Source organism: Mastigoproctus giganteus, chromosome 5 (assembly GCF_048544385.1).
Source record: "Mastigoproctus giganteus isolate SK-2022 chromosome 5, ASM4854438v1, whole genome shotgun sequence".
Classification (NCBI taxonomy): Eukaryota; Metazoa; Arthropoda; class Arachnida; order Uropygi; family Thelyphonidae; genus Mastigoproctus; species Mastigoproctus giganteus.
Window position 1 is genome coordinate 116788549 of NC_143579.1, and position 24946 is coordinate 116813494.

Genomic DNA, 24946 nt, shown 5'->3' on the forward strand with positions numbered 1-24946 from the left:
TCAAAACCTATTGATTGAGCCATCTGGATAACTTCATTTCTAATTTCTTTGATGTTATTTTCTTCTTCTAGTACAACTTCATATTTTGGGCCAAACTCCATTTAAGCATTTCTTAGTGACTTCTTTCCAAGAACTATCAATGTTTTCAATTGCGTTTTTAATGGTGTAGCTTTTCCAAAAAGTTTTAACCGTCATTTCCTCTTTATCCTCTAGTTCAACGCAGATAAAAAGCTTTAAATGATGCTATTACTCCCTGATCCAATGATTGAATCAGAGGAAGTTGTGTTTGCTGGAAGAAACACAAACTTTGACAGGAATGCATGTGTCCAACGTGTTAAGATCAGTAGGGTGTCCCAGAGCATTGTCTAACAACAAAAGAGCTTTTTCTTCAAAGCTGTTTTTTTGACAATACCGTTTTACTTCAGGACAAAAGTGGTTAACAAACCAATCAGTAAATAACTCCTTGGTAACCCACGCTTTTCTATTTGCTTTCCATATTACAGGTAAATTTGTTTTTATGTTACCTTTTAACACCCTCAGATTTTCTGAATGGTAAACTAATAACAATTTTAAATTATAATCGCCAGAGGCATTTGATCCAAAGAGTAGCGTAGTTACTGCAAAATTCTGATTTACAGGTCGGATATAAATTAGTAATTGAACTGTATGGCTTGCATCTTCACTCTCATCAATTGCTATTAAAAAATATGTGAATCACGAACTTTTTCTACAAGTTTATTTTGAACATCGGCTTCTAAATCTTCAATTCTTCTCATTACAGTTGATGAAGATAAACTTACAGACACAAAATTCTTTACTTTCTCAGGACATACTTCTGCAATTGCCAAACAAATTCGTTTTACAAATTCTCCATCCATAAAGGAATTAAAATTGACTTGTCCTCCAGTCCTAAACAAGAAAAACAATGAATTTTAAAAATTCTTCATGATCATTGGCAACTTTGCTAGTATGATTCCCAAAAGGGTTTAATTACAAAATTATTTATTCCAGAAGTTTCACTTCTTAATAAAAACACTTGTAAATAGTTTTTTCCCAGCACGTTTTCTAGCTTTCTTTTAACAGGACATAGTTTCTTAAATTTTGAATTTGCCTATTTCCATCTTCCAACTCTGAATTTTTGTCTTTGCAGTTCTGTAAAGGACTCTACTCGTGTATTTTTTTTTTTTTTTTCTGCAATAAGAAATCAAGAAAACTGAGTCCAAGGCATAATGGGTATTCTGACAATGTCAATACAGACAACCTGGTTGCAGGGTTATCTGTTCCTATATTTCTTATTACAAGAACTCACCTGGTTAACATAAAAAAGTCCCCTATCCTATCCATCATACACCACCAATATTATCCTATCCATCATACATTTTCAGAGGCATGGTTCATTCAGTCCAATGCATGGAAATGGCTGCAATAAGAAAACGGACACTCATTATTCCACTCCCCTAATTAGCACCATTCAGTGCAATGTATGTACAAAACCTAACTGACAAGGTCAAACAAATACCAATAATAACTCCTCTCATCGTTATACAACAAAGTGGTGGGCAGAACAACCTTGATTTTATCCTTTTATAATGGTCCAAGAAAAAACACTACACAAATTCTAAGATTAGCCAGAGTGGTTGCTAAGATAAGAAGCACACAGCCAACAACATCAAGATTGTCACTGATTCAGAAGAATAAGTTTTTTCACATAACAGTTTTGTCAACATGGCTGTCATTAAGTCATGAGATAGGCTGCAGATTAACCAACCATGGTGTACTAAAGTTGGCTAAACTACAAGCTACATGTTTGACATCATAAATCAGAGGAGTGATATTTTACATTAGAGGACAAAATAGGACCTAAAATGCATGGCAGTTTATAATTATTAAATAAGTTAATCAAAATTGATCAAAACACACAATTCTTCTTTAGTATATATGCTACGTTATTCTTATGACTGTTTGAAAAAATTTCATTTTTATTAATGATTAAAATTTAAAAATGGAAATTTTCTTTCAATTATCATATATGAGTTTTTTTTAATATATAAAAATAAGACAAAAAATACCCCCCCCCCCTCAATCCATTTTAAAAACAAACTTTCCACCCCATCTGCTAAAGTGTAATAAGCTTGGGCTAATACGATTTACAGATTTACAGCTAATATGATCTGCAGATTAACTCAACAAGTACAGGTCAATGTTGAAAAAAAGTTGCAAGTTAGGGTTGAATGTGAAAGTGTCTGCAATTCTGCCCAGACATGATAGGAGGGAGTATATGATGAAATTGTCAATCAATTTGGCTCTGGAGAGATTGTACAAGGTTCACGGGGTAGAATTTTTTTCACCGTGGTCTGTGCTAGTTGACAGGAGAGACTGCTTCTACAGGGATGGAATACACTTAAATAGAAAGGGTGCAAGAATATTTGCTGATGCTATTGAGGCAGTGTTAGGTGGGTCAGAAAACTGCTAGCATGTGGGGATAAACAGACTAAAAGGTTAACAGTGGCCGTGGGCAGAGGCAAAAGTGATTCTTGCACTGCTTCTATTAGAATGGGCAGCATACTGGAAAGAAAGGTAATGGAGATTTCTGGGACTGCTGAGAGTCATAGTGGAACAAGTAAATACTTGGGCCGTGTTAGGGTGGCTAGGAGCAGGAACAGGTGCATGTATACCAATGCTAGGAGTATAGTTAATAAATTTGATGAGCTTGAAGTGCTAGTGAAGACATCAAAGGCAAATACTGTTGGGATATCAGAGATGTGGTGTCACACAGATATAGGCAGTGCAAAGTTGGAATTTGGGGAGTACAATGTGTATAGGAAGGATAGACAGGATAGGAAGGGAGGAGGAGTTATGCTGTTAGATAAGAAACACATAAAATCTAAGGAAGTGCATCCAATTGATGTTGGTGGACAATGCAGTTTTGAGTCTGTTTGGTGTGAAATAAGCAATGGGAATGAAAAATGAGAGTAGGTGTGTGTTATTGGCCTAATGAATCTGATGAGATTAATGAGCAATTGTGCAGAGAAATAGAGTGGGCCAGTAAATAAAAATGTCTTATAATGGGAGATTTTAACTTTCCAGGTATTGACTGGAACTTGTGGGTTGGTCACTCACACCCCAGGAAAACTTTTGTTGATTTACTGGATGACTGTTTTCTACAGCGACATGTTCGAGAGGCAACTAGAGGGAGTAATACTCTTGATCAGATTATCAGTAGTGATTCTTCATGCATTAAGAATCTGCAGATAAAAGAACCACTGGGTGACAGTGATCACAATGTATTGATGTGGGAATTATTTAAAGATGTAACTACCATCAAGGCTAAAGGGAAGGGTTTTTTGTGAAGGTGACTACAGAGGTCTCAAACAATTTTTAAATTCTGTAGAGTGGGATCAACTGATGATGTTACCAACAGTGAATTCTAAATGGGAAGCCTTCAGGGACTTAATTTTGGAAGCTACTAAGCTTTTCATTCCAACTAAGAAATACTGTTCAAGGTTTAGTCCTAAATGGATGTCAGATGAATTAATGAGGCTAGTGACACAGAAGAAGAATGTATGGGATGCAGATAAAGTATCAGGCGATAGAGAAGCCTATGGCAGGTATAAACTAGTCTGTAATCAAGTCACAAAGAAGGTTAGGCAGGCGAAGGCATATTATGAGAAATCTTTGGCAAAGGATGCAAAGAGTTCTTTACTTGTGTAAACTCTAGAAGGAAAGGAATGAATCATATTGGACCACTTAACATAGATGGGTTGACTATTCACGATCATGCTCAGGTAGCTGATAAACTGAATGAGTATTTTGCATCTACATTCACACATAAGGAGTTATTCAATGAGGGGGGAAGTGCCAGAAGTTTATCAAATGCTAACAGGGAGCTAAGTGATTTTGTAATAACTGAGAGCAAAGTGGAGGAGAAATTGTTGAAGTTAAACATAAGGAAGGCACATGGGGTGGAGAGGATCTATCCAGTTATATTAAAGGAGCCAGCAAAGGACATTAGCAAACCCTTAGCCATAATTATGAGAGCTTCCTTGAACTCACGGGAGGTCCCCATGGACTGGAAGTGTGCAAATGTATCACCAATTCACAAAGGAGGTTCAAAAGGTGACACAAGTAACTAGTTTAACTTGTTAAACTAGTTACTTAAACTAACAGACCTGTTAGTTTAACTTGTGTTCCGGGGAAAATAATGGAATCACTGGTTAAAGAAGCATTGCAGGATCAGCTAGACAAGACTGCAGTAATAGTTAAGACACAGCATGGGTTTGTCAAAGGGAGGTCTTGTCTGACCAATTTGATTGCTTACTATGATGTGGTCACAAAGGAACTGAATGCCAAAAATAATTTTGATATCATATACTTGAATTTCAGGAAAGCTTGTGATATTGTTGCACATGGAAGACTGCTGTACAAATTGGTGAGGTATGGCATCAAGGGTAAGCTGCTACAATGGATAAAGGGATGGTTGAGTGGGAGACAACAGAGAGTGGTAATCGATAGACACTGCTCTTCGTGGACAAATGTTATTAGTGGAGTTCTCCAGGATTTGGTGTTGGGCCCATTGTTGTTTTGTATATTTATCAATGATATTGATGAAGGTATATCAGGTTTAATGTCCAAGTTTGCAAATGATACAAAGGTTGGCAGGGTTGTTAAAGACAGTAATGACAGTATGCTACTCCAACTGGATCTAGATAAGTTGGGAAAATGGGCTAAGAAGTGGCAACTGGAGTTTAACATTGACAAATGCAAAGTACTGCATATATGTAGCAATAACCGAAGAGAAATGTACCAACTGGGTGGTACTACACTCAGGGAAGTGGAAAGTGAAAAAGACCTGGGGGGGTAATTGTGCAGCCAAATATGAAGTTCGCTGAGCAATGCAAACAGGCTGCCAGGGCAGGTCATGGAGTCTTGTCAATGATATATAGGAATTTTGCTAGCAGGGACAGGGAGGTGATAATCCCGTTATACAACGTAATGGTCAGGCCACACCTAGAGTACTGTGTACAGGTCTAGAGGGCTCATTTGCTTGAACATGTACAAAGAAGGGCAACAAGACTGGTGAGGGGAACAAAGGGACGCACTTACCAAGAAAGGCTTAAGTTCTGCAAATTGCAGCGCCTGGAGAGTAGGCACCTGCGAGGTGACTGATCGAGGTGTATAAGGCCTTGAATGGGTTGAGCAGGCTCAATGCTGACAAGATACTTCCACTTGCTGAGATTAAGATCCTGAAGGGGCATAGATTCAAATTGAGGAAAGACAGTTATAGAATAGATGTGCGGAATTTTGCCTTTAGCCAGTGGGTAGTTGATTGCTGGAACAGACTTCCATCTGTTGTTGTGGAAGTTGATAGCTTAAATAAATTTAAGGGAACTGGACAGGCATTTGGAACGAAAGGAGGGATGAAATGGGAGGGTTTTTTGGCTGATGCTGCATAAGCTTGCTTTCTTGCATCGTATGCCTCTACTAATGCTAATAGATGGGTGTGCAGAATGGTATGGATTTTGTAAAAATGAACTAGACTTTGTTTCTTAACTTTTGGTATTAGAAGGGGCATTCCTATTGTGACTTTCTTTTCTAAGGTGGACATGCTTCAAAGGCAAGTAAAAGGCAAAGTAAAAAATATGCAGAACTTCATCTTATATATACATAAGACGAAGTTATATATATTAGATAAAAATGTATATACACAAATGTGCACTGCACATCTATATAAATTATTTCTTTAGTGCTACTTACAAGGACAGAATAGCAAATGCTGACAAGAACATAAAATATTTTACTCACCCTCATTTTATTTTTTTTTAACTCTCGAGGACAAGGTTCATTTTGAACTTAATGAGTAATTCTTTCAAGTTCATAATGATGCTGAGGTAGCAAGTATAGCCATAATTCTAGCCCCTTTAAAGTAACATGCACATACACACTACGTTAACTGTCTTTGAATTTTTTTTAAATGCAATCAAATACTTAAAGTATAGTGACATATTCAAATATTATGCAATATTTCCAATATAATTAAAAGAAACCGGTAAAAAAACAGATATTTCAATAAACTTACTTTATGGGGAATCTCTTCCACTTCTTCTTGCTATGAAGAATATTTGTATCAATTCCAATGCTAAGGAAGCATTCATCAACCTCGTGTAAATATCTGCCTGTCTCTATATCAACAATTATATTTAATATCTCAGAACAATTTGAATTACTGTTACCTTTTTTGCCTGCCAAACAATTTGCAGTTACTTGTACGCAATTACCAAGGAAAAGCATTAATAGAATGCTACAAACAGAAAAGCAGCAAGATGAAAACATTTTTTTCACCTGGAAAAAGAAACAAGTGTTTTATTATTTTATTTAAAAAAAAAAAGTTTTAAAATAAAAATAATTTAAAATTATTCAAATAAAAAAAAAAAAACTTTTTTGCTGATTTTTCTTCAAAAACAACAAATAAGAAATATATGATCACTAATTTTTATTATGAGAGAAAATTATGAAGGAAGTCAAATATACATTACTTTTTAATGTATTTTTCTGTTCCTGTATATTCCATTCCAATAGAGGATCCACTATTTTTGTATGCATCTCAGCAGCTTTTGTTGGAAAAACATTTAGCAAAATGAAAAGTGCTGCTTTCATTTGAACAGCACTCAAACTTTTTGCCCCACAGGATTGTTCCTCTCCATTTTTGGGTATGATCAAACATTGTGTGGACTTCACTGACAAAACAATGAGCATACAAAAAAGTTCAGTATACCATTTTTAAAGCTTGAATGTTTTTTTTTATTATGCTTGGTTGATGGGCATGTAAAATTTTGATGGCATCCCACTGTTTAATGGGATGTGCTCTCAAACACGTTATTTGAAAATAACATGTGATGTCAGCCAGTAAATAATATAGTTTTATAATTTTTTTCACAACTGCACTGAATCACATTTTAATAAACTTGAAATGGTCATCACATATATTCACATATATATTTTGAAAAATACTTTTATAAACGTGGTATTTGAATGCTTTTCCTAAGCATTTCAATACCATGTTTATAAAATTCTTTAGTTTTGAACTAGAGAATGCTGTTATTGTTATTTGGTTTTTTTTAGGAGCATTAGCAACTAAGGCCATATTGCTCTGGGATATGCGGTGGTCATTCCCTGACCTTTCCGCATCCTCCATATTTGGTGGTAACGGGCTCGAACCCCGGTCTAATCAAGAAGCATGTGCTATGCCCTGCTGCTCCTTCCCACCTGGCTACGGAGGCGCCCTAGAGAATGCAGACAGGGGACCTGTGACAGCCTCAACTTTCAAATTCTTTTCTATTAAAATATTGCAGAGTTCTAAATAGGTGGAAACTGATGGTATAAGGTTTGACATATAGGGCAGACACAATGGCCTTGCTTTTTCCACATGATTCAAATGGGATCATGTCAATTAGGTGTAATATTTGTCATATGACATTTAGGTTTAATGACAATTCAATGTATACAACAATTCGGAGAGAGACAATAGTGTCCACGGCAGTTTGGTGAGTATGACAAATCAATGTATCACATACAGACCACAAATTAAGAAAACCAATGAAAGTAAAATGACAGGGAAACTTGGAAAAATTTTGATCACTTAGAACATTTACATTTGAACAAATCAGCATTCAAGTCATTCCCTAGGGGACATTGCTTATATGTGACTAGTTCTCATTTGTATATAGTTGTCAACATCTAGTTGTTTAGTTATACAAACAAATAATATACAGACCCCCCACTTGGGTCACTCAAAAATTAAATATAAATAACAGAAACAGATTGCATCAATTTCAACAGAGTGATCATTTGGTCTCCTGGCAGGGACAGGCCATCAAGGAGGTAGGTCTCTACTATCAAATGCTCTGAACATTTAACAAACTCAAGAAGCGCTCACTCCATCTGAGGAACTCAAAATAAAAATAACACAGTCATAAAATTTACAACATAACTAGATCAGTGTTTACATATATTGGAGCTTCACAACCATGAGCTCACAATTCAATAAAATCAAAGTGCCATATGGAGACAATCATCCATCACTGTGATTACATTCACAGACACAAACATAAGATTACAGCAAAGCCAACGAGTATTAATATACATGGGAGCTTCTAATCAAGAGCTCACTATACAATCAAAGTCAAAAGTTTATGTACTTGCAATAGAGACTATCATCTATCACTGTTGTTTCATTCACATACACAAACATAAAAATTTGTCTCAACCAGAGATTCTCACAGGCAGGGAAACCTGGTAAAGCAGCAAAATATACAACACCAACAGTTGCTCCATACCTCAGAGTGATGCCCTCTATGATCCCACAAAGGAAGACGTTAAGTACAGTAGATAGTCGATCATACCTATATATGTATATTATTCCAGGAAATCCCACTCCAACTGTGACAGCATCACCCCTTCCACTGAACATAACTCATAGTTCATCCTATGTTTATTTAAGTCCAGTGCTCTGTAATATTCTGGACAGTTCTTGTCAACAGCAGTGTGATTGGAAGAAATCCTTCTTCTCCAGCAGTCAGCACATTATGGAGGATCTTCTCACTTAGTACATGCTCTAAATGGGTGATGTTATCAATTGCAGGGTAGATCACTTTCATCAACCGGTGAAATACCACCACTTTGCTTATTGGAGGCTTGAAGTGGTGAAATCCATGTTTAGTCTCTAGAGCAAAGTTTCTGGCATCCCCCTTCCCTCATACTTCTCCTTCAACCCATGCACGGTACTAAGTACTATAGGTTTTGATACCTTTCGTGTTTGTGGTTTTCATAAAAAAAAAAAAAAAAAAAATGTCCACAGCAGAAGACATTGCTTCTGCAGTGCTTGACCACATGACCAGAAGCCATACATAAATAATACTGGGTAGGAGCCAGAAAGTACCTAACCTTATGCAAGATCCAATATATGCACCTAATTGAACCGAATTACAAAATTATAACCAGGCTTATCTTGTACCCTATTCTTAGTTAACACAGTCACAGAAGTCTAAAACTGGTTTTCAGTTTCTGGAGTCCATTAGATTCTGCTCCCAGAATCAGGACACATCTTTGTCCACATCAAAGACTATCATCTTGGAAGACATTTTAGATGGTTTATCCACTGAAAACCCCAGTTAAGTAATCTTTGGACAAGTGACTATTTTAGTGACATCATCTTCAGAGTTATTTCCACAACCACAAGATCAAATCCCTCAAAGACCAAACAGTTACCACCCTAATGTCCTTCTATAGTGCCATTAGGTTACCACAGGAAAGAGCTTAAAAACCACATGGTAGAGATTACTGGGGCAGAGGGACATCCAAAACTGTGGAGGACACTGTCCCCAAACACCCCTCAAAAGTCCATGAACAAGCCCAGGACATATCAACCAGGATGTTCATTTACAGTGGTCACTAAATCAGTAATGGAGTCCTCTACCGAGGAGCCCTTTTTAAACCTCAACTGTCTAGGAGAGGACAGGTCCTGAGCACCATAATAAAACATCAGGCACCCAAGCCTCTCCAATACCTTTCCCAAAATGGGCAGGAGGGCAGTTGGACAATACAAACAAGACTCATTCATAGGCTTCTCCAAACTCTTGAGGTTAAGCCTCAACACCACTTTTATACAGGAGGGAAAACTCCTTCCTGTAAACAGGTGTTAAATAAATAGGTCAAGAAATAAGCCAGGACATGCATCATGGACTTTTTTCAGAACCTCCAGAAAGTCTCCCTTAGGAGCCTTTTTATCTCTAGTCTAGTGGAAAGCAGCATCCAGCTCCTCTGGATCAAAAGAAGACTTGCTCCTTTCATTAACATACTTCAGGTTGTCATTAACAATTGCCAACTGGCAGTCTAATCATCATCTGGGCTTTTAACAATAAACAGCTTGTCCAGTATCCTAGTTACATCACCGAGTAACCAGAGAGTCTACATCAGCACCAGTAATTGAGGGCATCACCTCATTTAGATATTTTTATCTGTGATCAGTCTATAAACAGATAATAGAGGGTCAGCTGACCCCTCTAGACTGAAAAAAGTTGCCAAGAAGTCCTCTTAGCTACAGTAAATAGCACCAGAGTAATCCTCTATAGGTGTTAGTAAATCGATTTTAGTTCACTTGTCCACTCAGATGAAAATTTTCAACATCCCTTCTGGTAATCCCTTCTGATACAAAGGTAGGCAGGGTTGTCAAGGACACTACTGACACTATGCTGCTGCAACAGGATCTGGAAAGGTTGAGCAGATGGGCTGAGAGGTGGCAAATGAAGTTTAACATTGACAAATGTAAAGTACTACACATGGGAAACAGCAACCCCAGAGCAACGTATCAACTCTGTGGTACTACACTGACAGTGGTAGAGAATGAAAGGGACCTGGGGGTGGTTGTGCAGGCAGATATGAAGTTCTCTGAGCAGTGCAAGTAGCTCATGGTGTATTGTCCATGAGCTACTCTTGCAGCCCATGGATATATAGGAATTTTTCTAGCAGGGATAAGGAGGTGATTATTCCCTTGTATAAGGCAATGGTCAGGCCACACCTAGAGTACTGTATACAGGTCTGGAGGCCTCATTTCAAGAAGGATGTAGAGCTGCTGGAACGAGTACAGAGAAGGGCAACAAAATTAGTGAATGGAACAAAGGGGTGCCCTTACGAAGAAAGGCTTAAGTTTTGCAAATTACAGTGTCTGGAGACTAGGCACCAGCGAGGTGATCTGATAGAGGTGTATAAAGCCTTGAATGGTTTGAGCATGCTCAATGCTGATGGGATTCTTCCTCTTGCTCAGAATAATCACCTGAGAGGGCATAAATTCAAATTGAGGAAAGACAGATGTAGGATAGATGTGCGGAAATTTGCCTTTAGCCAGTGGGTGGTTGGTTGGTGGAACAGACTTCCATGCATAAGCTTGCTTTCTTGCATCAAATGCCTCTACTAATGCTAATACTAATGCCTAAGTGCAGCTTGAACATTTCTCTGGAGGTCACTCAACTCCCTCAGTCCACCAAGGCACTGATCTAACTGATCTTTTGGATGAAGTTTTCTCCTAAAACATTGTTCGTATGCATTTCTCAAACAAGTGTCAAGGAACTCTGCTTTTTTTGTTGGTAGACATCTCCTGCCATCCCTGACACTGAACTAGAGAAGCCCACACAAGCGTGATAAAATGCTCCATTTCACATTCTTAAGGGAGAACCATCTGGTCTCCCTCCATATTGCAGATGGAACATCACCTTTAATATCAAAAGTGATGACCCTACAGTCATTGGTTCTCACACCATCATGCACTATCCAGTTCTTGATCAATCGTACATTGAACCAGTACAAGTCGTAACATTAATAAAAGACTCTCTGGCCAGGGAAGAGAAGGTGGGCAGTTGCTGGGGATCACTAATCAAAGACATCTCCAAAGAGGAAAGAAACACCTTGAAGTCATGACCTCTTTCATCAGAACCCAAACTTCCCCAGAGTCATCCAGCAGTTGTAACCATACCCACCACTATGTTGGTAAGGCCTAGTGTATGCCCCACCCTCTCCAAGTATTCCATATGCCTGGTAATATAGTTGAACAGGGGGAATACAGAAAGTATGTCGGACCCAAGGACCCAAAAAACCTCAGCACACACACAACAAGCCTTGAAACGGTACTGTCTGGGTGGTGGTACCCACACAGAATTAGTAACAGTAGACTTCTCTATTAGAGAAGCATTAACCATCCAAAAAACAGTGGGGAGATCACAGTCATAACCAGATGCGGATCTTTGATGACTAATACTGCATATGGGGTCTCCAAGTTCTCAATCATGTTACAGGCTATCTCCTAGGATAGCCTGTAATGCAATTCCTCAATGTATATGGCTCCTGCAACAACACTAGGTCTGTCTCTCTCTCTCTCTCTCTCTCTCTCTCTCTCTCTCTCTCTCTCTCTCTCTCTCTCTCTCTCTCCCCTCCATAGAGGCTTAGATCTGGTGAGTATGGGCTTGGCAAAACCAGGGTCCTGAGCTGGATGTCATCATTTTTATCTTTCTTGGCGATTCCTTTCTACTTCTCTCTCTCTCTCAGGGTAAAGTCTCAGGCTTCCGTGTACCATATGGCTAATAATAATAATAACCATGGTCAACTGCGAGGCAACACTCAAAGCCCTCTGTGCATTTATTCGTATTAAAGAATATGTTGTTTTCTCACCATAATCAGTCCTTCATTTAACAATATCTACCGCTTGGGCATATTCAGGACATAGCTTATCTATAACAGAATGATCAGAGAGCATCTTCCTCTCCAACAATTGACACTTATAGGGGAAAACACTGTCTGTCCATACTGTAACAACTTTACATTATAGATGGTCCTGGTGAAAATATAAGCACATACCCAATGAATGTAACAGGTGCATAAACCAATCTGTGCTGCCATTCCAGGACCATGCAACAGTATTCAAAGCCCCTGGTATATGTTGGTTTCAGAGCTCCCCCTTATAGCTCTGGTACTATTTAAGATACTTTGGACAGTTCCTGTGTCAAAGCCAGGGTGCATCCCATCGTTACAAGAGAAATTATTATGGATGGGGTGCAAAGTACCCACCCACTGAGAAACTCAAGCAAGGAAGGAAATCAACAATTCAGTATATGCAATTTACAGCCATTATATACAGATACCTCAAGGCCTTAGTTGTTTGATGCAAAAATAAACACCTCCAGTGAGACATTTTCCTCAGAACCAGGCCCCCAAACTCCAATTCCGAGCCCCTCCATAATGCCCAGGGATGCTTATTGCCCCATTCAATGTTCCTGCCCTTAACCCATCTACTGAACTAGCATATCACAAACTTTAACTGCTTTCAATAAAAAAATTAATGCAGGTTGCAAAATGAACATCAGAAGCCACACATTAACTAGATGGTATCCATTAATAAAGTCTGAAACAACTAACAGCCATATGAATTTCCTAAAAATACAATCTATAGAAGCAAAATAAAGTAATTGGAAATAAAGAAATCAAGTGGAAAATAACTTTTTCCCAATCTTTAATCTGTCCTTGGTATCTTTTTTACAGGATCTCCCTAAAAACTGTGCATTACAAAGCAAAGGTGGTTCATGTTGCTCTGTCAAAAATATGAACTGTACATGATCACTAAATTAATTATTTACAGTGTGCCATGTTAAAAAGTTTGCATTTTCAGCCTGCCTTTGTTTTTTTTTTTTTTTCACATAGAATTCACCAAATCATTGTACTCACCAAATTGTCATAACCAGCAACTGTCTTTCACCAAATTGCCACATAGTGAAATGTCACAAACCAAATTGACCATGGCCAGGGAAGAGAAGGTGGGCAATTGCTGGTGATCACTAATCAAAGACATATACTGAACTGTCCTATACCAAATCGTGTTATACACCAAACTGCCATATACCAAATTGTATTGTATAGGAAATGTCATACACCAAATTGTCTTGTATGCTGAGCTATCACATAGAGCAAACGGCTATGCACTGAAGTACGGCCCTTGCAAGGTGTGTGGCAGAGGAAACATGAACCTCTATTTATATCAGCTGTTCTCATTCAGCCAGTGAAATTAAAGCTCTATGGCAAGATTAGACACTTGTCACTGGTGTCTCATGGACACCACATGGGAATGGAAGTTTCCAAGAAGAAATTAGTTCATTGTTGTCTGTTAAACAACAGACTAAAATTTCATCTCTTCTTGTACTTATTCCCTGTAACAGTAGTCTTCTCTATTAGAGAAGCATTACTTATTCAAAGTAGTGCAATACCTGGCATCTCGCTGTGAAGGTGTGAATTAGGGTTGAATTTGAAAAAAAGCCGTGAATTAGGGTTGAATTTGAAAGTGTCTGCAATTCTGCCCAGACACGATAGGAAGGAGTATATGATGACAGCCCTGTCGATCAATTCGGCCCTGAAAAGATTGTGCAGGGCTCAAGGGGTAGAATTTTTTTCAGCCTGGTCTGTACTTCTTAATAGGAGAGACTGCTTCTAAAGGGATGGGATACACTTAAATAGAAAGGGTGCAAGAATGTTTGCTGATGCTATCGAGGCAGTGTTAGGTGGGTGGGAAAACTGCTAGATTGGGGGGATACAAGGACTAATAGATTAACAGTAGCCACTGGCAGAGGAGAAATTGATTCTTGGACTGCTTCTATTGGAATGAGCAGCAGCCTGGAAAATAAGATGCAGGATATTACAGAGACTGCTGGGAATCATGGGGGTACAAGTAAACACATGGATTGTGTTAGGGTGGCTAAGAGGAAGAGCAGGTGCATATATACTTGCGTATACACCAATGCTAGGAGTTTAGTAAATAAATTTGATGAATTTGAGTTATTGCTGAAAAAAACATCAAAGGCAGATATTGTTGGGATTTCAGAGACGTGGTGTCACACAGATATAAGGAATGCAGAACTGGAATTTGGGGAGTACAATGTTTACAGAAAGGATAGACAGGATAGGAAGGGAGGAGGGGTTATGCTATTAGTTAAGAAACACATAAAATCCACGGAAGTGAAGCCAGTCGACATCACTGGACAGTGCAGTGTCGAGTCAGTTTGGTATGACATAAGCATTGGGAGATCAAAATTGAGAGTAGGAGTGTGCTATAGGCCTAATGACTCTGATGAGTATAATAAGAAACTGTACAGAGAAATAGAGTGGGCCAGTAATTCAGAGAGTCTTATAATGGGAGATTTTAATTTCCCAGATATTGACTGGAATTTGGGGACTGGTCACTCACACACTAGCAAGGCTTTTGTGGATTTATTGGATGATTGTTTTCTACATCAGCATGTTCGGGAGGCAACTAGAGGGAGTAATACTGTTGATTTGATTATCAGTAGTGATTCTTCATGCATTAAGAATCTACAGATAAATGAACCACTAGGTGGCAGTGATCACAGTGTTCTGAAGTGGGAGTTACTCAAAGAGGTAACTACCATTAGGGGTAAAGGGAAGGGGTATGGCTTTCGTAAAGGCGACTACGATGGACTGAGACAGTATTTAAATTCTATACAGTGGGATCAACTGATGATGTTACCAACAGCAAATTCAAAATGGGAAGCATTCAAAGAACTTATCTTGCAAGCTACTAGGCTTTACATACCAACTAAGAAATATTGTTCAAGGTTTAGGCCTAAATGGATGTCAGATGAACTAATGAGGCATATGGCAGAGAAGAAAAATGCATGGGATACATACAAATTAACATGTGACACAGAAGCCTATGATAGATACAAGTTGATCTGTAACCTAGTTACAAAGGAGGTTAGGCAGGCGAAGGCAGATTACGAGAAATCCTTGGCAAGGGATACAAAGAAAAACAGCAAAGAGTTCTTTACTTATGTAAACTCTAGAAGGAAGGGGATGAATCAGATTGGTCCACTTGATATTGATGGGTTAACTGTTGATGATCCTGCTCAGGTAGCTAACAGACTAAATGAATATTTTGCATCGACATTCACACATGAGGAGTTATTCAGCGAGGGGAATGCCAGAGGTGTATTCAACTCTAGCAGTAAGCTAGAGAATCTTGTAATAACTGAGAGTAAAGTGGAGGAGAAATTGTTGAAGATAAACACAAGAAAGGCACCTGGGGTGGATGGGATCTATTCAGTTATATTAAAGGAGGCAGCAAAGGAAGTAAGCAAACCCTTAGCCATAATTATGAGAGCTTCCTTGGACTCAGGGGAGGTACCCATGGACTGGAGATGTGCAAATGTGACCCCAATTCACAAGGGAGGATCAAAGGCTGACACAAATAATTATAGACCTGTGAGTTTAACTTCTGTTCCCGGAAAATTAATGGAGGCACTGGTTAAAGAAGCACTGCAGGATCATCTAGACAAGACTTCAGTTATAGCTCGGACACAGCATGGTTTTGTTAAGGGGAAGTCTTGCCTGACCAATTTGATTGGATACTATGATGCAGTCACAAAAGAACTGGATGCAGGGAATAACTTTGATATTATATACTTGGATCTTAGAAAGGCTTTTGATACTGTTGCACATGGAAGACTGCTGCACAAATTGGAGCAGTGTGGCATTGGAGGCAAATTGCTGCTATGGATAAAGGGGTGGTTGAGAGGGAGAAGACAGAGAGTGGTAATCAATGGACACTGCTCATCGTGGACTAATGTTATTAGTGGAGTCCCTCAGGGTTCAGTATTGGGTCCTTTATTGTTCTCTGTATTTATAAATGATATTGATGATGGTATATCAAGCTTAATGTCCAAGTCTGCAGACGATACGAAGGTTGGCAGGGTTGTCAAGGACACTACTGACACTATGCTGCTGCAACAGGATCTGGAAAGGTTGAGCAGATGGGCTGAGAGGTGGCAAATGAAGTTTAACATTGACAAATGTAAAGTACTACATATGGGAAACAGCAACCCCAGAGCAACGTATCAACTCTGTGGTACTACACTGACAGTGGTAGAGAATGAAAGGGACCTGGGGGTGGTTGTGCAGGCAGATATGAAGTTCTCTGAGTAGTGCAGACGGGCTGCAAGAGTAGCTCATGGTGTATTGTCAATGATATATAGGAACTTTTCTAGCAGGGATAAGGAGGTTATTATTCCCTTGTATAAGGCAATGGTCAGGCCACACCTAGAGTACTGTATACAGGCCTGGAGGCTTCATTTCAAGAAGGATGTAGAGCTGTTGGAACAAGTATAGAGAAGAGCAACAAGATTAGTGAATGGAACAAAGGGGTGCTCTTACGAAGAAAGGCTTAAGTTTTGCGAATTACAGTGTCTGGAGACTAGGCGAGGTGATCTGATAGAGGTGTACAAAGCCTTGAATGGTTTGAGCATGCTCAATGCTGATGGGATTCTTCCTCTTGCTCAGAATAAACACCTGAGAGGGCATAAGTTCAAATTGAGGAAAGACAGATGTAGGAGAGATGTGCGGAAATTTGCCTTTAGCCAGCGGGTGGTTGGTAGGCGGAACAGACTTCCATCCCTTGTCGTGGAAGTTGATAGCCTAAATAAGTTTAAGGCTCAGCTGGACAGGTATTTCGAACGAACAGAGGGCTGAAGTGGAAGTGGTTATTTTTTATTTATTTATTTTACTTTATTTTTTTTTTGGCTGATGCTGCATAAGCTTGCTTTCTTGCATCAAATGCCTCTACTAATGCTAATGCTAAGGTAGCCACAACATGAGATATAATTAAAACGATGCCTTTACACTACATATGTAGTTTAATTTTAAGGGTTAACTATGGTGTATCTACACTGATAGTATATAGTTAATTTAAACCCATACGAAATTATGCCTTGTGCATTTAGTCTTTAAATACAGTATCATTCTGTTCACCATTTGGCATCTCTCATATTGTGGAATTAACTTCACAACTGTGATAGCGTGTTTGCATTACCAGCCCACCCACCAATGATAGGCCAACAAGCCTTGAAACGGTACTGTCTGGGTGGTGGTACCTCTGAGAATTAGGAACAGTAGACTTCTCTATTAGAGAAGCATTACTTATTCGAAGTAGTGCAATACCTGGTATTTCATTGTAAAAGTGGCCACAATATGAGATATAATTAAAACGATGCCTTTACACTACATACACAGTTCAATTTTATGAGTTAACTATGGTGTATCTATACCATAATTTATACCCATATGGAATTATGCCCTGTGCATGTAGTCTTTAAATAAATGTACTTATGTAAATACTTATGTACACTACCATGCTTTACTTATTTTTATTTTTTATCCTAAAATTTCTCTTTATTTTTATCTCAAAAAAAAATATTGAAATACAGTTACTTTTCTTTTATTTTTTTTTACCTGAGTTTTGCATGACTGTAAATATGACACCCAAAAAGGCTGACCACTGAAATATACAGGATATCTAAAAAATATACGGCATAACTTCAGGAATGAGTTCCTCATATGTAGACAATAAAAATATTTTATATCAACATAGTTACGGAAATACTTGGTTTCCGAGTTTTGAAGGTCTGTCTATGACACTTAACTGTTCACATCACCTTATAGTAATTGTTCAAAATGTCCACCTTCTGCCTGAATACAGGACTCACATCGACGTCTCATGGACTCACGAAGACTATGTCAAATTCCTGGCATGTTTTGTATTGTCTCACAACCTGCCACAATTCGATTGCAGAGAGTTTCCACATCAGCTACTGGAGTCGAATACACCAATGACTTTAAAAGGACCCACAAAAAGAAATATAGTGGGTTTAAATCAGCTGAGTGTGGAGGCCAGGCAGTTGGTCCACCTCTACCTATCCACTGACCAGGAAACCTTCAATTCAGGTAATTGCAGGCTAGATGGCTGAAATGTGCGGGAGCACCATCGTGCATTAAGTGTGCTTGTTGCAAATGATCAGTGGCGTGTCATCCAAGAAATCAGGCATGTTGTTTTCCAGAAAGTTTCTGTCCACCTGCCCTATGAGTTTGTTTGGAAATTGTTGTTGTTATTTGATTTTTAGGAGCATTAGCAACTAAGGCCATATTGCTCCGGGGATATGCGGTGATCATTCCCTGACCTTTCCACATCCTCCGTATTTGGTGTTCAAGGGCTTGAACCCAGGTCTAATCAAGAAGCGTGTGCTACGCACTGCTGCTCCTGCCCACCTGGCTACGGAGGCGCCTGTTTGGAAGTACATGGGGCTCAAATAACTTATCACCAAAAACACCTGCCCAGATGTTGAGGCTGAACAGCTGTTGGCGATGTGATGGAAGAATTGCATGTGGGTTTTCCTCAGCCCATACATGCTGATTATGAAAGTTTTGAATTCCATCTCATGTAAACTATACTTCATCTGTGAATATTACTAAAGCAGGAAAGTGAGGAGTTGTACCACACTGCTGCAAGAACCACTGGCAGAACATTACTCGCGCAGGGTAATCTGCTGGTGACAAGGCCTGTACCCGTTGCAGATGGTAAGGATACAGTTGGTGTTCTCGCAACGCTCTCAAAATAGTTGAACGTTGAACAGCCAGTTGCACTGCTATTCTGCGTGTGCTGATTCCAGGAGTGGCATGCACAACATCCAAAATCTCCTCCTCTACTTCAGGAGTTGTAGATCTTGGTCATTCTCTGTCAGCAGCCCTGAGGTGTAAAGGTAACATGTTCACCAAGGCGGCAACGGATACCTTCAAATATTTTCCTATATGGACCATCTTTGTTCTGGGAACCTTTTGTGATACAAGCGATGAGCCTCCAGAGCATTGCCATCTGCCAAACCGTACATGAAGTGCATATCCGCTTGCTCCTGATTTGAGTACATGGTCAGAATGGAAAACCACCAGATTCTGTCAGTACCTTGTGATGAAGGAAATCACTTGCGGGAGATAAGACATTCCAGTTAATAACTCGGGAACCAAGCATTTCTGGAACTATGTTGATATAAAATATTTTTTATTGTCTACATATGAGGAACTCATTCCTGAAGTTATGCCATGTATTTTTGAGACACCCTGTATAATGGGATTAATCACCTCCATATTCCTGCTAGCAAAATTCCTGCATATCAGTGACAAACCCCATGAGCTGTCCTGGCAGCCCATCTTCAGCGCTCAGAGCACTTCATATCCAACTGCACAATTACTCCCAGGTCTTCTTCATTTTCCACTATCTTGTAGTACTTTGCATTTATCAATGATAAACTTCAACTGCCATTTCTCAGTCCATTGTCCCAATTTTCCAAGATCTGCAGTAGCTCACCCTGATGATTGTCGTTAACAATCCTGCCAACCTCTGCAGCATCATCTGCAAACTTAGACATTAAGCTTGATATACCTTCATCAATATCACTGATAAATATTGAAAACAATAATGGACCAGCGCTGAACCCTAGGGAACTCCACTGATAACATTAGTCCATGAAGAGCATTGCCCATTGATAACCACTCTCTTGTCTTTTTCCAATTAATCATCCCTTTATCCATAGCAGTGATTTGCCCTTAATGCCACAGTGCTCCAGTTTGTTTTTATGTGCATCAGTATCAAAAGCCTTCCTGAAATCCAAGTATGATATCAAATTTATTTTTTGCATCCAGTTTCTTGGGCATTGCATCATAGCAACCTATCAGATTAGTTCGGCAACACGCCCCTTAACAAATCTATGCTGTGACTGCCATATAATTGCATGCCTGTCCATTTGGTCATGCATTACTTCTTTAACTAGTGAGTCCATTATTTTCCCTGGAACAGATGCTAAGCTAACAGGTCTATAATTACTCATGTTGCCTTTTGATCCCCCTTTATGAATTGGGGATATATTCAAACTTTTCCAGTCCATAGGGACCTGGTAATTATGTCTAAGGGTTTATGTACCACCTTTTCTGCCTACCTTAATAAAATTGGATAGATTCCATCTGCTCCAGGTGCCTTTTTTATGCCCATCCTCAATAATTTCTTCTTCAATTTCCTGAGTTATCATAGTCATTTAGCTCCTCAGAGTTTGATAAACTTCTGCCATTCCCTTCCCTAAACTAAATGAATAGTTTAGGAACAAACTAAATGAATATTTTGCATCGACATTCACACATGAGGAGTTATTCAGCGAGGGGAATGCCAGAGGTGTATTCAACTCTAGCAGTAAGCTACAACAGAATCTTGAAATAACTGGGAGTAAAGTGGAGGAGAAACTGTTGAAGATAAACACAAGAAAGGCACCCGGGGTGGATGGGATCTATCCAGTTATATTAAAGGAGGCAGCAAAGGAAGTAAGCAAACCCTTAGCCATAATTATGAGAGCTTCCTTGGACTCAGGGGAGGTACCCATAGACTGGAAATGTGCAAATGTGACCCCAATTCACAAAGGAGGATCAAAGGCTGACACAAGTAATTATAGACCTGTGAGCTTAACTTCTGTTCCAGGAAAATTAATGGAGGCACTGGTTAAAGAAGCACTGCAGGATCATTTAGACAAGACTTCAGTTATAGCTCAGACACAGCATGGTTTTGTTAAGGGGAAGTCTTGCCTGACCAACTTGATTGATTGGATACTATGATGCAGTCACAAAAGAACTGGATGCAGGGAATAACTTTGATATTATATACTTGGATCTTAGAAAGGCTTTTGATACTGTTGCACATGGAAGACTGCTACACAAATTGGAGCAGTGTGACATTGGAGGCAAATTGCTGCTATGGATAAAGGGGTGGTTGAGGGGGAGAAGACAGAGAGTGGTAATCAATGGACACTGCTCATCGTGGACTGATGTTATTAGTGGAGTCCCTCAGGGTTCAGTGTTGGGTCCATTATTGTTTTCTGTATTTATAAATGATATTGATGATGGTATATCGGGCTTAATGTCCAAGTTTGCAGACGATACAAAGGTTGGCAGGGTTGTCAAGGACACTACTAACACTATGCTGCTGCAACAGGATCTGGAAAGGTTGAGCAGATGGGCTGAGAGGTGGCAAATGAAGTTTAACATTGACAAATGTAAAGTACTACACAAGGGAAACAGCAACCCCAGAGCAACGTATCAACTCTGTGGTACTACACTGACAGTGGTAGAGAATGAACGGGACTTGGGGGTGATTGTGCAGGCAGATATGAAGTTCTCTGAGCAGTGCAGACGGGCTGCAAGAGTAGCTCATGGAGTATTGTCAATGATATACAGGAATTTTTCCAGCAGGGATAAGGAGGTGATTATTCCCTTGTATAAGGCGATGGTCAGGCCACACCTAGAGTACTGTATACAGGTCTGGAGGCCTCATTTCAAGAAGGATGGAGAGCTGCTGGAACGAGTACAGAGAAGGGCAACAAGATTAGTGAATGGAACAAAGGGGTGCTCTTACGAAGAAAGGCTTAAGTTTTGCAAATTACAGTATCTGGAGACTAGGCACCAGCAAGGTGATCTGATAGAGGTGTATAAAGCCTTGAATGGTTTAAGCACGCTCAATGCTGATGGGATTCTTCCTCTAGCTCAGAAAAATCACCTGAGAGGGCATAAATTCAAATTGAGGAAAGACAGATGTAGGATAGACGTGCGGAAATTTGCCTTTAGCCAGCGGGTGGTTGGTTGGTGGAACAGACTTCCATCCCTTGTGGTGGAGGTTGATAGCCTAAATAAGTTTAAGGCTCAGCTGGACAGGTATTTTGAACGAACAGAGGGGTGAAGTGGAAGTGGGTTGTTTTTTTTTTTTTTTTTTTTTTGGCATGCTGCATAAGCTTGCTTTCTTGCATCAAATGCCTCTACTAATGCTAATGCTAATGCTAATGCTAATGCAAAATATCTATTCAATTTGTTCACAACCTGAGCAGAGTCATCAACAGCTAACCCACACACATCAAGTGTGTCCAATGTGATTCCTTCTACTGTTAATATAAGCATAGAAGTCTTTGCTGTTTTTCTTTGCCAGAGACTTCTCATAATGTCTTATATTTCCTAATATCCTTTGTGACTTGAATACAGACTTATTTATATCTAACACAGGCTTCTGTATCACCTGATAATTTATATGCATTCCAAGCACTTTTCTTCTCTGTCACATGTCTCGATTTTTATTTACAAATTTAGATATATTTAACAAAGATACTTAGAGATATTTTTATACTTACTTTTAAACTTAGATATATTTATTTACAAATAATCACAGAAATTGACTGTAGGCCATATGAATGCCTTTTCATTGTGACTATGTTTGAAATTAAAATAATGTAATAAGATAGAAAAAAATATACCAGCAGCTAAGAAATATGGTTGGTCGTCCCGGAGTATGTTATTGTTGTTATTTGGTTTTTAGGAGCATTAGCAACTAAGGCCATATTGCTCTGGGAATATGCAGTGGTCATTCCCTGACCTTTCCGCATCATCCGTATTTGGTGGGCACGGGCTCGAACCCCGGTGTAATCAAGAAGTGTGTGCTACGCACTGCTGCTCCTGCCCATCTGGCTACGGAGGCGCCCGTCAAGGAGTATAAACAGAAAGTTTATTTTATTATAATACCAGTAAGTCTTCTATAACAAGTATTAAAATTTTGTTGGCCCACCGTGATCTTTAATTACCTCCTTGCTCCTATTTGACATGGAGTGTGTTAGATTCTATAAATAATCACTGCTTAGTTCATGGTACCAGACATGAATAATGGTTTCTTGCAATATTATCTTGCTTGAATGACTTTTTTGGCTGTAATTTTCTGTCTCATAACATTCCAGCAGTTTTTCTAATCAGGTTCAAACCAGGACTATTTCCTGGCCATGATAAAGATCACACTAAAAAAAAAACAAAAACTATTGAAGCTATGGCACAACCATGTCGGAAAAAAACATTTTCTGTTTTCCTTGAAAGAGGTCTCTGATGATGGGCATCTGCCCACTCCTTTGCTTGTTATACATTCCTAAACCATCTGGCCCAATGAAAACTTGACTGTTCATTAAATATAGGTGATAGGCTTTGTTATATCTAAGCTGAATTTAGCATTTATCATCTGATTTGTGGAGGTTAAATTTGGACTCATCAGAGAATATTACAGATTCCCACTGTTCAGTTGTCCAATTAGCATATTCTTTAGCCTAAGTGGCCATGGCCATCTCATGTATTTTGTCAATAACGACTTCTTATAAAGTCAATATGCTTTCAAACTACTCATCACAAGTCTTCATCAGACAGTTCTATCACCTGCATTTACCCAAGTATTTTCTTTAACATACAGTTTAGGTTGGTGAACTTGCAGATGATTATGGAGCTATAGACACTCCAAAAATCTGTCCTGTGCTGCAGTACTTTACTGTTTCAGTCTGGTTCCAAATTTTTTTTTGACATATCTGGACTCATTTCTTTGTACGTAACCTTGACACAGTAGACCAGTTACAGCTAACTTTAACATCTATATGTCAACTATAAAAGCCCTCCCTATCAAGAGCAATAATTACACTTCTCTTCTTTGAAGTTAATTGAGTCTATGCCATACTATTGCTGAATAGGAAGTGAAGACAGTGGCAGCAGGTGGATTCTTTTATCAACAATACAATACATTCTAACATTACAGAATGATGATGCAATATCACATAATTTTACAGGATGCTATAATCATGTCTTGATGACATAATTTTACATATAGGAGTAATTAAGTAAATGTCAAACTTTAAGAGGGTGATGCAATTTATTATTATTATTATTATTAGCCATATGGTGCAAGGAAGCCTGGGGCTTATGCTGCACCAGCCAAAAAATTTCTGAATTACCCTGTGGGGGGGGAGAGAGAGAGAGAGAGAGAAAAAAAGAAGAGTTAGAAGTTGAAGGGAATCACCAAGAAAGAGAAGAATGATCATATTCAGCTCAGGACCCTGGGTGTGCCAAGCCCTCACCAGATGAGCCCCTGGGGTTGTGTGGCCACACTAATGAGAAATGTGATAAATGCCACATTAAAGCTAATATAGTAAAAGATATAGGTTTCCACTTCATTCTATATCAACAGTAATTAAAAACTGAGCTTATATTTTTCTTGAATTGGCCAAATCTAAGGATTCTGAAAAAAGAAAGATTCGCCTTGACTTCTTTCGTGATGTTGATGAGGTTCTTTTGCAGTGGTCCTCAGTGGAAATCAGAGCCTACCAGTGAATGGGTCAATTCTACAAGCAAAAGCTAATGGTCTCAGAAAAGCTCACAAAATGGTTGAACAAGTAAAGAGATGGTTACAGTGATTCAAAGAATAATGCAACACACTGTAAAGCTATCACCAGTGAATCAGGTGAAACAAATGCAGCCACTGCTAATGAGTGGATTTCAACTTGTAATCCAAGTTCAGAATGGACTGGAACAAACCATATGCCACTCCAGTTCAGCACATGAACTAGATTATAACTGTCATCACATAATGACTATGTTATAATCAACTATGTCATGCATAGTTGATTATTCAAAGTAATATATTTTTATTAATGAGCATTATGTTTCTTAAAATTTTCTATTTCAA

At 38.9% G+C, this 24946-nt stretch overlaps 1 protein-coding gene across 1 annotated transcript in view; it reads right to left on the reverse strand.

The window, feature by feature from the left end:
- The window catches only part of LOC150085656 (heparanase-like), a 263331-nt gene that overhangs the window by 234784 nt on the left and 3601 nt on the right, over window positions 1–24946 (reverse strand). Inside the window, exon 2 of the mRNA XM_090374637.1 lies at window positions 6077–6339. Within this exon, the coding sequence (XP_090230763.1) occupies window positions 6077–6330 (254 nt within the window). The 5' untranslated portion in view covers window positions 6331–6339. The remainder of the gene's footprint in view (window positions 1–6076; window positions 6340–24946) is intronic.